The sequence below is a fragment of the Watersipora subatra genome, chromosome 4, assembly GCF_963576615.1.
Source record: "Watersipora subatra chromosome 4, tzWatSuba1.1, whole genome shotgun sequence".
NCBI classification, from domain to species: domain Eukaryota; kingdom Metazoa; phylum Bryozoa; class Gymnolaemata; order Cheilostomatida; family Watersiporidae; genus Watersipora; species Watersipora subatra.
Genome location: NC_088711.1, coordinates 7,400,114 through 7,413,919, shown reverse-complemented (window position 1 = coordinate 7,413,919; position 13,806 = coordinate 7,400,114). Strand labels below are relative to the sequence as shown.

The 13,806-nt window shown below is 39.0% G+C and overlaps 1 protein-coding gene across 2 annotated transcripts; it reads right to left on the bottom strand.

Annotated features, from left to right (window-relative positions):
- Positions 1 to 45: 45 nt before the first annotated feature.
- LOC137393093 (M-phase inducer phosphatase 1-A-like) lies at positions 46 to 13,611 on the bottom strand. Of its 2 annotated transcripts, XM_068079502.1 has the most exons (15): positions 13,517 to 13,611; positions 11,783 to 12,101; positions 11,314 to 11,462; positions 11,146 to 11,197; positions 10,857 to 10,898; positions 10,511 to 10,556; positions 10,227 to 10,397; positions 9,502 to 9,732; positions 7,559 to 7,761; positions 7,121 to 7,323; positions 5,875 to 5,969; positions 4,701 to 4,799; positions 3,975 to 4,114; positions 2,446 to 2,563; positions 46 to 925 (listed from the first exon to the last, which is right to left on the bottom strand). In XM_068079502.1, the coding sequence occupies exons 2-15, from the start codon at positions 12,007 to 12,009 to the stop codon at positions 743 to 745; spliced, it is 1,959 nt and encodes a 652-aa protein (XP_067935603.1). In that variant the 5' UTR covers positions 12,010 to 12,101; positions 13,517 to 13,611; the 3' UTR covers positions 46 to 742. The 2 variants fall into 2 exon arrangements, with proteins under 2 accessions (XP_067935603.1, XP_067935604.1); XM_068079503.1 differs by lacking the exon at positions 10,857 to 10,898.
- Between the last annotated feature and the right edge of the window lie 195 nt (positions 13,612 to 13,806).

Sequence of the window (13,806 nt, the reverse complement as noted above, 5' to 3'; positions counted from 1 at the left end):
TATGAAGGGAACTTAAAATCTGGATATTATCATGACTGCAGACGATGAGATAGTAGAACTTATTATTATTGATAAAAACGATACAATGATCAGAAAATTTAAATTATATTTTCAATTAAAAGTAACTGTAAAATTCAAATGTGCCCAATACGTTGTCAGATAAATATAATTTTCTCTTCCGTGCACATACAATATGAATAAAATGTATTATCGATGCATTCCTTTTGCAATATACAATAATAAAATTACTTCCTTGCACAGCCAAAATAGTGATATATGTGCACATGTACACCTCTGATATTATATTATTTAGCTAGCATGCCAGTATAATTACAGGTAATTTGCTGTAGGAAAATTTTGCCAAAACTATTTAGGAAAAATACTTATGACAACAATTAATTACAATGACACCACCTAAAGACATAACACAGTTTCTAACGTGTGTATGTGTATGACAAACTCCACACAATATTTAGTCCCTTAATCTTCTAGTTCCCTGCCCCACCCATACCATCACCTCTCAGCCTAACCCTCCTACTTCCCGCATCATCAAAGTGAATTCGGCATTGCCCATCATAACCTCCTCCCTGCCGCATACCCAAAAGTTCATCGTGATCACTATGCAAAGGTATAGAACTGACTCCAAGACGCTATGAATGGAGGACTGAGGAATTGTAAACGAATATAGGACCTCTAAAATCAGCTGGCACCCACCGGCCAACCGGAGGCCTAACAACAGTAACTATATGATCGGTTTCATGCTATCTGAGCCTGCTATGACCCAATATGATTGCTTCAAATTAGAGCAAGTCCTTAATCCCCCTCGCTTCTCATCAAATGATTTTGACTTGGCTCTGAATGTCTTGAGGTCCTCTGAGAAGTCTTTATGAAGCATAGGAGTGTAACCATTGGGCGTGCAAAGGTCCTAAAATGGGAAAAGAAAGCACTTCCAGTTTGTTTAATCAAGATAAGAACAAAAGCTTGCCTTGTTAAACAAAAAAGTGCGCGGTATTTTTCTTGAATGGAATATCTGCCATTCAGAGGGGTTCGTGGCGGGAAATCTAGAATAAATAGAGTGGTCAGAAAGGGAGGAACAAAGCAGGTATAAGTAGAGCATATAACTATTGTTTGCACAATGCGTAAACAATAAACAACAGCTGACGGGATGCCGTAGATGCAGCTAGTCGCTACCACAAAGGGCACAGTCCTGCACCGGTAAATAGATTAGAGAGATTTTTTTATCCCTCAACCTTCAGTGACAGCATCTGGAGAGATTGGCATCGTTGAAGAATCAAACAAAGAATATGTTATCAGAAGAATGAGACTGGCAGAATGCAGAGCAAACCAACCTAAGCGCTTGTAGACAAAACAGGGGGTGGAAGGAGAGGCGTATGCGTTGTTATGAATAGTCTGACAAGACGGGCGACAATGGATGCATTGCATCTAGTAATGTCACTGAACGAAGGATGAACCCCTGCATTATCTCCTTACATATCATCACACAACCGTTGCGAACAAAATTCAAATGTTGGGCAAATGCCAGCACATAGCTCACTCGAGGGCGCTAGCGTATCATCCAAGCCCTAACCACCATATTAACCCTTGAATAATCACAAGCTTGCTAAAAGTAGTCAGTCGTGCAGAAACGAGCAATGAGGCACAGATGAAAACTCGAGGATTGCAGCCAACTCAACAACATCTTGGCTGGCAGAAGTGGATGAGCAGTTGGCTTGGCCAGGCATAAAATACTCTATATCAATTAAGTTAACCTCGGCATTTCTATGTTTAAGTACCGTGTTCAATCATTTCTTTAACCGACTCAAAATGAAAATTACATGTCTTTGAAAAGAAACCTGGTGCTTTATGGCTTTTCTATGTGAATATTTTACAGAGTAAGGTTGTATACAAGCTGATATCATATTGCTACCTAAATTGTATGTAGAGTGTAGATAACAAAGTAGACCCTTTGCCTTTTTCAAAGTCTGTATATTTTAAAGGTCTAAACCACGTTGCTTTGCGCTTACCCAGTGTCGCTATTTTGATTCATAACATGCTGCATTTACGCAGCCGTTCCTCGATGTCTCTCCTGCCTGTACAATACTTACAAATATCTCATTAGGAATAGCTACCATGCATCAAAGCTTATGGAGAGTTGAGCATTTACTGATGAGAATATCGGTTGACAGACCAGACTGCATGAGGAGCTACTTCAGCAACTGTTTAAGATATCAGTATCTCAGCGGGATCAAATGAACTCAACAGGTGAACTCAAGGAAAATGTTCCCAGAGAACGTACAACAAGGGAGATGTTAAAAGAGCTAACATCAACACATTTAACTATTAAATTAAATGTTATGAAAGGTTTAGAAATTACTGAGAAGAGAACATTGGCTAAGCGATAATAAACATTCCTGAGTTACAGGAATTCTAATTATAGCAATTTACCTTGTGGTGCTGATGGAACACTTTGTAGCCTCCTTCCAATAAATAGAGCTCGGGATGAAAGAGACTCGGATAGCACTCCTGGTTAATATCTCGGTCTAAGTTCCTCAAGAACCTTGACCTAGATAATAAGAAGTGAACTGACTCAGTTAAACGAGCATAGATTACTAGAGTAAATGAACAAGCACTTGCCACACAATGGCAATACATGAGGGTTGTAGGCGGGTGTCAGGAGGGAGGTGACATATGTGCACAAGTAGTCAGAGAGTGACTAATAGTAACACCTAGGCTTGGCTGAAATGGCCTACAAGTGGCTGATTAAGCCACTTTAGAAAGCACCTAAAGACCCACATGAAGAATTTGGCTTGCAATAATACGGACCTTTGTGAGAAGTCAATTAAATTTAGCGCCAATCCTACATACCCTTCACACTGCTCTATTGATTGGTCGAATTCAAAAATGCTAAAAAAGCAGTAATTCGTTCCAGCTGAGGGAGCGCATTGACCTGAATGGGTCTCGGAGGGAGATCTCCCGCGAGCAACTGGTTAACCAAGTCAATGATTGACCAATCACTCGGTGCAGATTTCAGCCAGCTATCAAACAACTGGACAAAAGATTAGAGTGGAAGAAATATACAGTTAGAAAACAGTAGAGTAGATGACTTGTAAGAGCACAAGCGGCACCTGATAGTATCAGTCATCAAACAATAGACTCTCGAGCAATCTTAAAATCAATGAGCAGATACAGCAGCTGAGCGATATTTTTAAATATGAAATGGAGGAAGATCGTAGCAGCGATGCCGGCCCGTCTCTGATTAGCTGCAGCAGAATTCAAACAGCTGCTATCTCTTTAGCCAGTAATCTTAAAGCCATAACTAGATAGATACTAAACGCATCGCTTGCATAGCTAACACGCATATGATGCAGCACGTATAAACTAACAAGCCGCTTACGAAACAAGTGTTGGAACCCTGCACATTTGTGACTGTGCAAAGGCACTAATTTCCGTTGAACACAAGTCCAGCAACACTTTATTGGTAGACATTTAAAAGTAAAAATTTACACAAATGCTTCTATCACCATCCTTTTGGAAATGATAAATTGCTTACAAAGTTCAGCATAGGCAACCATCATTGGTCAACCATCATCGATCAGCTGCATAGTTATGCACGGCAGATGTCGATGATCTCTTGGCAGCCACTACCCTTGGGCTACCACAAGTGGTATGTCCATTTGTTTAACAAATGATTGGACAACAAAAGAGGTTAAGTTTGATTGGTTGGGAAGAGGGAAAGCGCAGTGGCATGAGACCTAAATAGGTGAACAGTAGACAGCTCTTGAGAGAAAATTGCTGAGAAGTCAATGAGGTTTGGATCAATGCCGATGGGCAGAGAAAACTGGCATAAGCACTTGTGTATAAAGTTTTACTAGTGACAATCGGCTCTTGAGGCGACGATACAGGCGAGACTGTCTGACATGGACAATCTCTTTTAAGCACTTATGCTGGTGCACTAGCAAAGCGTATGTACTTACAACCTGGGGGCTCTTTCGCTACTGAATTCACAATGAAAGATTAATATATGCCTTTTATCATCTGATCTATTTGCCTTTGGTTTAGACTGTCTTAGATATTTGTTATATAGGTCTTCTTTTGTATATACATTTTCAGCACCCTGCAATGAGATATGACCTTGTTAGCCTATTTGATCGCACTCGGCTATGAAAAGGTAATAAAATGGCATTAATGTATGGTCTAACAGAATTCCTCGGTCAGCTACCTCTTCATAAATGTTGTCATACCTGACAATGTTGACCATCAGGCCTCCTACACTCTTTTAATAATAATATAAAACACTTTGTCTATGAACAGAAGATATAAACCAAGTACATTGTAGTTGTTTTATTCATCAAATGCCTTAGCATGATACTCACAGCAACAAAGTTTACCTATATGGAACACACACCATAGATAGCCAACCCTATTCTACAGATAGTAGATCTAGTTATTCATGTAACAGAAAATCAAATTTATATTAGATAATCAACCCATTTTAAAGAAAGACAAACTTAAGCTATAGAAAGGAAGCCTGCTACACAAGGTCTAATTTACTCTACAAAAGGTCAAATCCATACTGCAAAGGGTCGAATTCATGCTACAAAAAGTCCGATCTAAATTCATAAAGTCAAATGGAGCCCCGAAAGGAATTCTAAATTACCGAGACTTTGCACATTTATAAGATTACATAAAATTATGTGTACCTTGATGTGACCGCCATTGTACTCGTATGGATATCTGCAGTCAATGACAGTGAACTGTGAGACCTTTTCACTGAATTCATTATTGAATAATCGAGACATCTGCAACACCCCCAACACAAATATTATAAATGATTTCATTGCTAGGCAAGTTCCACATTAGCTGAAATTCTAACTATTATAATTGCTATGCAAGTTAATTCTGATTAGCTGTGAGCTAGACAAAAGGCTATCAAGTGATTAGGTATCCAGAGGGAATGGCATTAAGTCCGCCTTGCTAATTTGGTGACAAGGCATAGTGTTGGCCAATTTCCCGAATTTGCAAAATGAGAAGATGTTTAATGCTTATGCAGCCTCCGACAGGTAGTAAGTCTTTCCTTTCCGACAAAAAATTATTTATCTTTCGCTAGTGAGAGACAGAATTTGTTAAAATTCATTAATTAGCAATTGATGGAAGTCATTATTCAGGATGATCCCGCTAACTTCGAAAGAAAAAACTCTGTGGTTAGCCTCTTGACCACCAGCACAAACATCCTCTCCACTGAATCTCCTTCCTGACAATCGCCCGCCCGTGATAGGATATACTGCAGCAAGAATGATGCTTAGCTATGTAACATTTTTGTAAGCTGAGTAAGTCACTTGGTAAGAGATGATATTCAAAATACTCAAACCGGTTATTGATACTGTGAGAAAAACATCTGCTATGTCACAGATGCAGCAGATGGCCATAGACTGCAGGTACGTAATGAACAGATAACAAGTCTATTGAGCAATCAAAACTTCCCGCTAGAATGCCATTTAAATTTTAAACACTCATTTGCATCTCTATCTTTCATCTTTAAGGCTTGCAAAGATTATTAAGGAGATAGCATGAAATACTACACCGAGAGAAGAGACATTGTGGAATGGCTCGAGAAATCGGAACATAATAAATCAAAATAAGGGCGCTTGGACTTGAATAATGATCACAGAGCAACATAATCAAGACCATTAAGAGAAAATGAACTTTGAAAACGGACAAACAAGAGTTTAAGAAGTCTACTGAACACTCGGTCTACATATAATTTGGATAGCAATGTTGAAACAGCTTGTATACAATGTTCCTTTGTAATAGCCATCTGGATCTGTGTGAATCCAAATAGTGAAACAGACATTAGAAATTTAGATCCAAACCTACTGTGTCATGAGATATATTGTTCAGGTCTGACTTCTCTCCTTTGGTGAGAGGCAAACAGCATTTTTTACCATCACCGGTTAGGCCCTCCGTGTCCCCTGCAGCGACAGAGTTCACACTGGATATCAAGACACTTTTCAATGTTTCAAGCTGAGCCTAAACCCTCTCGACAACTCTACAAGGCACTACAGAAAAACTTATCAACCAGTCAACAGTGAGGAAGGGCATAAACTGATGAACACTTTTAGTGGTTTATCAAGAGAGAGAGTCCCGAGGCAACAGGCAGTGATGAGACGTTAAAGACAATTTGAAAGATGAATGGCGCAATAGAGATGCTAATTAGAGGTAATCCTACTTCATACCAGCAGAGTCGGTGTCAGGGGATGGCATGGCTCGCGCCCGATTATATCGATTGTATTCGAGGTAGCTATAAAGACAGCTGATGCTAAGAACAAGTGGCTACCCATTGGCTGAAAGATAAACTAAGGGACAGCGCCAAGATATGAACTGCAGCAGCTAATCAATTAAGCCACGGCAATCAATCGCCATTGTTTTCAGTTGGAGTAACAGAAGCTTCATTTGTGTTTCGCGTACGCCCACCAGATGTATGATGCCAATTACAATCAATTTACAAGTTCAAACTAAAATTCAAAATTTTTCCATAATAGATTTCATGTCTAGCAATTTGGGACTTAAATGGATCAGCCCAACAATGAAGCCTAACATCCCTAGCATCTTAACATCCCTAGCAGCTTAACACCCCTAACATCCCTAGCAGCTTAACACCCCTAACATCCCTAGCAGCTCTACACCCCTAACATTCCTAACAGCTCAACACCCCTAACAGCTAAACATCTCTAGCAGCTCTACACCCCTAACATACTTAGCAGTTTAACACCCCCTAACATCCCCAGCAGCTTTACACCCTTAACATTCCTAACAGCTCAACACCCCTAACATCCCTAACAGTTAACACCCCTAGCAGCTCTACACCCCTAACGTTACCCCAACCCTAATGCATAGACAGACTGCCACAAGCTGTTGGTGGTTGAAAAATGGCTGACTGAAAGCAAAACAATAGCACAGTTGAACTTACAACTTATAACGAGAATAACATCAACATGGGAAACACAATTGTAAAGTCACCATTTTTGGGGTTTTACAAAATACTTGGAAGACAAGGTTTCACTGAGACTTCAGTGTGCAAATGCACATGAACCTGAAGACTTGCTTGGTATTATGTTCCCACCTTTACTTTGCATGAAGGAGACACTCTGCTCGACCATAGAGCGACAGCGCTGCAGTCTGCTGGCGGAGTTCTGAGAACAGGCGCTGACCACAGGAGACTTCGGCTTCAGGTTTCCATCGCTGATAATACCTCGTCTCTTTTTCATCACAGCTGTAGGAGGAGTGTGACTGGAGGGCTCTGATCGCTTGTTTCCGCACAGAACTCTGCAATGATGGGAACTAATGCTATACTTAGACTATAAACAAGTTTCCCTAGTTCAGGAAACTTTCCACGTCCCACGTTAGTTTTCATTTCCCAAAATAAACATAGATCATACCAAGCATAACAAAAGCAGAGCAAATGTTGGAGCGGCAGAGAGGCAGAATTACACAGTCAATATCTCAAAGCTTCACTACATAGATGATCAGTCAGCGAGCATGCCCACAGTCAACAATCTACCTTCGTCTGATGTCGTAGTCTTTCCCAGACGATAATTGCTGAGGCATGCTGGGGGAGCGAAAGAGCTTTCCCCTAAAGCTGGTAATCGGATGCGGCTGAGTGATGGCAGGCTCTTGTCGCTTCACAGGCTGACTGCTGGCTAGCATCTTCCCTGTCAGCATGTTAGCAATGCTGGCTGGTACCTCGCTATCCACTGCCTGCCGCTACAACACAAACTCCATCAACTATAACTACATCGCAAGCTTAGATCAGGCATTTTATGCAGGAATTTGCGAATATTGAATTATCACACCAAAAACCACGTTACATCAGGCTTGTTCACACTATTCTAGACTGCTGCACGCAGTATTTTTAGATTATAAAAATAAACGCAACATTACGTACACAATTAATCACAAGATCGGTACAGTGATCCCTGACTTGTTCTAGTTTATGAGTACCAGCGCCAACCTCAAAAACCGAAAAACCATGAAGTGATGTCAAACATTTTACTTTGTCAATACACTATATCGAACACAGTTTATATGTCCAACAATTATTTGAATAAAATTCAATGCAACCTAATATTATTAAATTCTTGGTTCACCAGTGTTGGGTTTCCTGGAAACAACAAGTTGATTGTTCATCTTTCCATTAAAAACAATGCTGCTGCAAAATCTTACTCCCAAAAGAATTTTTATAATCTTCTCTTTAGAGGTCTTCGATAGACAACACCCTAGGGCAGCAACATTTGTTTATTTAAGAGGCTCATAGGCTAAAAGCTTTTTTTGATTAGTTTGATCCATTATTGAATGTATGTCGACTTTGTATTCTCTCCATACATGTGATAGATATGGGGCTATTAGGACATGTGATGAAACTGGAGCTATTGAAAAATTAGTGGTGCGCTAAAGCCTGAAGCGGCAAAAGATGAGATGTGATGTAGCCAGGGATCACTGGAATCTCAAATCGGAGACATTCCCAGTTTGTCATAACAGGATGACAAATATTGTTTACCACCCAGATGAAATATCTTTTTCTAAATTAAAAAATCTAGCATTGAATGCGCTACAAATTGTCATTTTTAAAGGAGGTGTAAAAGCAAGTCTAGAAATTCAGAAGAAATATCACAAGAATTTTATTATAATTTGAAGTAATCCACTAGTCACCTAGTGGAATAACATTTTAATAATTTATTATGTGTACACATTTGCAGTCATGGCCTATTTTTGCACCTGCCATCCTTTATTACCATCCATCATTACCACACACTTTGAACCATTCATACTGATCTAAATGAGGGTGCTTCCATTCGAGCTGAAGCCCTTAACATGCATGGCTAAATAACAGTGTCTTGTTTCAATGCCAATGACCGCTGTAGATTGCTATAAGCAATGTTATATCATGAGTACATGTTTCAAAAGCCAAACTTGAAAACTTGTACTATTTTTTTAATGAAACATGTCTAAAGGTTACAATCACAAAAATAATAGAATGCCTTGTTCTTAATTGATCTAGAAATACTGAAATGAGAATGTTTGGTTATGATTTGTTGCACAGATAGCTGAGTGCACCTGAAAAAGTACCAATCAAAAGTTGATCAGAAATATATAAATCTTAATTCTATTTTAGTATAAATCAGATGATAAAAAGTCGTATTTTAAAATTTTTTTATCACCTTATTTAGGATTGAGTGCATGCGTGTCAATTAGTCACATTTGGTAGATTTTGTGCAAGTTTTCACTGTATACCATGCAACAGATCCCTATGATCTGCGGCAGTTACAATTTCAGACCACCGCTAAATTTTATGCTCAATTCTGCTAGAGGTTAACCTGACTGTTTACGGGTTATGACAAAAGAACAATCACGTCAAAGGCCAAAGATAGCGATTGGGAATTGCGAAATGGGAGTCGAAAACTTGTAAATGGGATCATATGAAGATTAACATTAACCAATTTTCACCTCCAAATAATCAAGGTCACTAAAGCCGTCATCATCTTCCGTGTTGCCACAGAGCTGGTGAGCTTGAAGAGGGCTGTCACAGCTGTCCAGTGAGCCTTCAAACAAAGTTGGACTGACTCTCTTAATTGCAGGAGACTGTTCATTCAAAGCCTGTGTTTTCTCAGGAGGTACTGCGGGGGCAACAAACTCAGCCCTGTTGTCATCTTGTAATGAACCAAACCTGTCCTCATCCTAGAAAAAAATACCTATTCAAAGCATTGAATATTATGGCATGGATTTTCTATATCATCTTTCCTAAACTACTGACACCAGCTTTCCCTCCCTTTCCCTCTCTCGTTCTCTAATAATCAATAACCGAATGCAATCATTTGTAAAACACAACAGATACAACAATCTCAATTACTCCCTAATACACGATAGTTGGATGTCAAACAAAAATTCCTGAAACTATTGTTTAGTGCAACAGAAGACGCACCCCAAGATATAACATACATTGACTCTCATTGCATTATGTAAACTATGCGAGAGGCCAATAACGTAATTGTTCGTATGTGCAAATAGAAAGCCCGGCAATTCAAAAAAGACCAAAGCATTCAAAGCTCATGCCGGCATTTATTAATCAATAGGCACTGTAAGAAAAAGCGCGGCAACCTACAAAACCTAATAAACACAAATTTTATGGGGATATATTGCTCAAGCTAAACTTATGAAGACGCATTACAAACCTTGTCAATCCCACTGTCCTGACTGTCACGAGACGCCTCATCACCACCGAGATAAAACAGGTTTGACGATTGGCAAAGGGATTGCTGTGGCACCGCCAATGGTGAGATTACACTGGAAGATCTAGGCTGGTTGAACATAGGGCTTGCCTCATTGTAGCATGTCCCACCAAACTACAGCACATATCCATTTCCCAAGTTGACATTCTGTGATTGCTGGACAGGTTGCCACGGAAACAGATTTGCATATGGCAAGATAATGACATTTGTTCCAAGAGAATACTTACAGGCATAGAATTATATCTTCTGAAAGCACCGTTTCCAAATTGTACTCTAAAAACAAAACAAATGATGAGAAATATTGGCAATACTCAATGGATAAATCCTCCACCTCGTAAGCAGGGAGAGCCGAATGGGAGATTAGAAAGCATGCGCCCAGCAGGAGCGATTAAGCATAAATCTATTGTTTATTGTAATCTGCGTTTATGTATAATTATGCTATATCAAATATCAAGCAGTCATACAAATCTATTCGCATTGATTACGTGCACTGGCTATACAATATAATCGCAGCTAAAATACACAATATCCCTGTTCCCTAGATACAAAGATGCAAGCCAAACAGCACTTTACCTACGCTTCCTTGAATTAGTGTTCAAGGGTGCCAGTTCAAATCTACCAATAACATACAAAGGCGGTCAATACAAAATGCAGCAAGCTCACTGCGCAAACAAAAACTGGACTCGTGTCATGCTGCTAGGCAGCAGCATCAGACTCAAGCACAACGTCAATAAATTCAAAAAGCATGAGTTACAGCTTGCAGCGCGTAATGACATGTAGATATATAGCCATAAAACATAGCAACGGTGACAAGAAGGATTGCCAAAGATCAGCATTATTCTGTTATCTATACATATCATACCTTGAATCCACAAAACTTTGAAAGCTAACATTTGATGTCTTTGCTTCTGACTCTGCAAGATCAGATAAAACCCATTAAATTAGTTTTACTAATCTGAGCAAAAATTTAACATTTCCGTATCAAATAGAGACATATTTGGAACATATACATTGCATAACCAAACAATACCTGCATCTGCGCAAGAGCTTGTCGAAACCTCTGAATCAACACTGGGTTTCAAGAGTCTCTGTGTCCGACAAAAGTCCGGTGTAGGACTTCCTGAGCTGGAAGCCAGAGACAATCTTCTTCTAGGAGTGTTGTTTAAACTCGATTCATGCCTGAGGTGACACAAAAGGATATCATAGATAACCAAGCCCTATCATCCTAGGTTTAGCAAATCTATAAGACAAAGAATGCAACAGATCGTATTGTATTATAATGTAAACTCTGAATTTATCCACACTTGAGAGAATTTCGTTTGCTACACCCGGTGTGAAAATTAAGTGAAAGCCTGTCATATTCTCAAGCTCAAAGACACTAGGAATAATTACAAATATGATTATTCCAGCTGAACGGAAAGCATGAGCACTCCACCAGGTATTAAAATAAGTTAAACCTCCTATAATTCAGACTAAACTAGCCCGAAAGCTGTACTCACGCTGCGAGCTCTGTAAAATCGTAAGCAAGTTCAGTAACAGGAGAATAGCCACATCGGCCACCTGATAATGGCAATGCCAAAGGTTTTGATGCATTATTATTGTTTTCGAGTTCGTTTCGGATTTGAAGTGGTATGGAGAGATTGCGTCGAACTCGGTCAATGTCGCTCTCCTTTATCACTGGTTTGCCAAGGCATGCATTTTCCTTTTCAACATAACTGCTGAACATGTTCACACAAGAGTAGGTAAGTTTGCCTATTACCGCTGTATCTGTGATGCATTCCAACAGGGTGAGCAGTATTTGTGACTGCTTCAAGACACCTAAAATAACCATAAGAACCATGAAAGTTAGATAAGGCCTAAACAATGCAGAATGCAGGTAAATCGATGATAATGAGCTACAAATGGACAAGCAGTGGTATTCATTTTTGTGCCTATCTATCCCCATCAAAAGAATGATCACATAAATTAAAATAAAAAACCTGCAGTGTATTTTAATGATATAATGAAGAGTATTCCTCAAAGTTAAGACACCAGGCCGGCATTGTCCACTAGCCTATCACAGTAGGGTGATGTAACCTAGTGTTGCCTAGCAACTATAATTTATAGCTCACCAGACCGGAAGGCATACTAAACTAGCATTCATAAGCATGAAAATCTGCATAGCATTGCAGAACATTAGAACACGAGAAATACACAAAAAAGAACAAGGGCAATTAATCTACAGCATGTCTTACAGAGAAGAACAAAATTCTCAGTTTATTAAAGAAAGCAAATGGTGTTGTTTTTACATCCACTAGACTATTTGAAATTATATGACAAAATCAACTAAACGAAACACTAGGTAATGGAACATTATGCATGTATAAATATTTAAAATATACATTCAGTTCATACAGATACTCTAACAAATTACACAGTAATCAAAAACTCCTAAATAATCTCATCTAAAAAAATAAAGCAGTAAAAATGAGCCTTAATTTAAATTGTGTCTGATAACAGAATGTATGTTTTTTTTTCTGAAATACCCCTTGAAGCAATCTAGCACCATACCACATTCATGTATCTATAGCAGAGCTGACTCTATTACTGTTACGACTAACCAAGTTACAACACACAGTGATGACACAACGGCATAGTTAATAAAAATGCTAGAGAATCAATGTGAGTATGCATCAACACTATACTCCAAGGTGTTGATCAAATCCGTAATGAATATCAAATCGAAATGGTGAAATGGTTTTCTGTTGTAAATCTTCTCGTATTCTCACAGCAGAAAACTGAGAATAGACTTACATCGTAACCCTAATCCAACATCACGTTAATCTGAATAATTTTTCACGTGCTCTAAATGAACACCATAGCTTCATCTAATCTAATCCAAAATTTTCCCACTACACCCTTCTAGAAAGAAGGAAAGGCGTGGGAACTCTTTTATTACAAAAATTCTTTACTAAAAACCTCTCAGGTCTCGAGTTGTTCTCGGCCAAAAAGAATTAAAAAACGCATTTGTCCGGATTGTTGGCACAAACAGACCTGCTTTCTGTCGAGTGTTGTGGTGCTTGATAGTAACTAACATAATCATAACATCATGCACAACCTCACAGGAAAATAAGTTGCTAAGAAGTAATATTTCCAACCCAAAGATCTCAACGCATTTTCCAACAGTTCTTGTTATGATCTGGGCATTAATGATGCCTATAATATACTGTAAAATAATATGGTAAACTACTCACTAGCAGTATTTCAGCTCTAATCCATAAGTAATTAAGTTTTTTGCATATTGGCGAATTGTACAGGAAAAAACGAACTGAAGCCTCGAGCTCTTGCGTGGCTCTGAAACTTCACCTGAGACATTAATGTAAGGAGCCTTTTTACACCGAGCATTTAAATCTGCCGCGTCTGCATATTTACTCGTCTACTCAATATTACAGTAACGCGAATGTAGTCTTCGCAGTCGATGAGCTTTGTTTATATGTTGCCATAGAGAAATCTATCCGCTAACCCGCAATTTTGGCGTACTGCT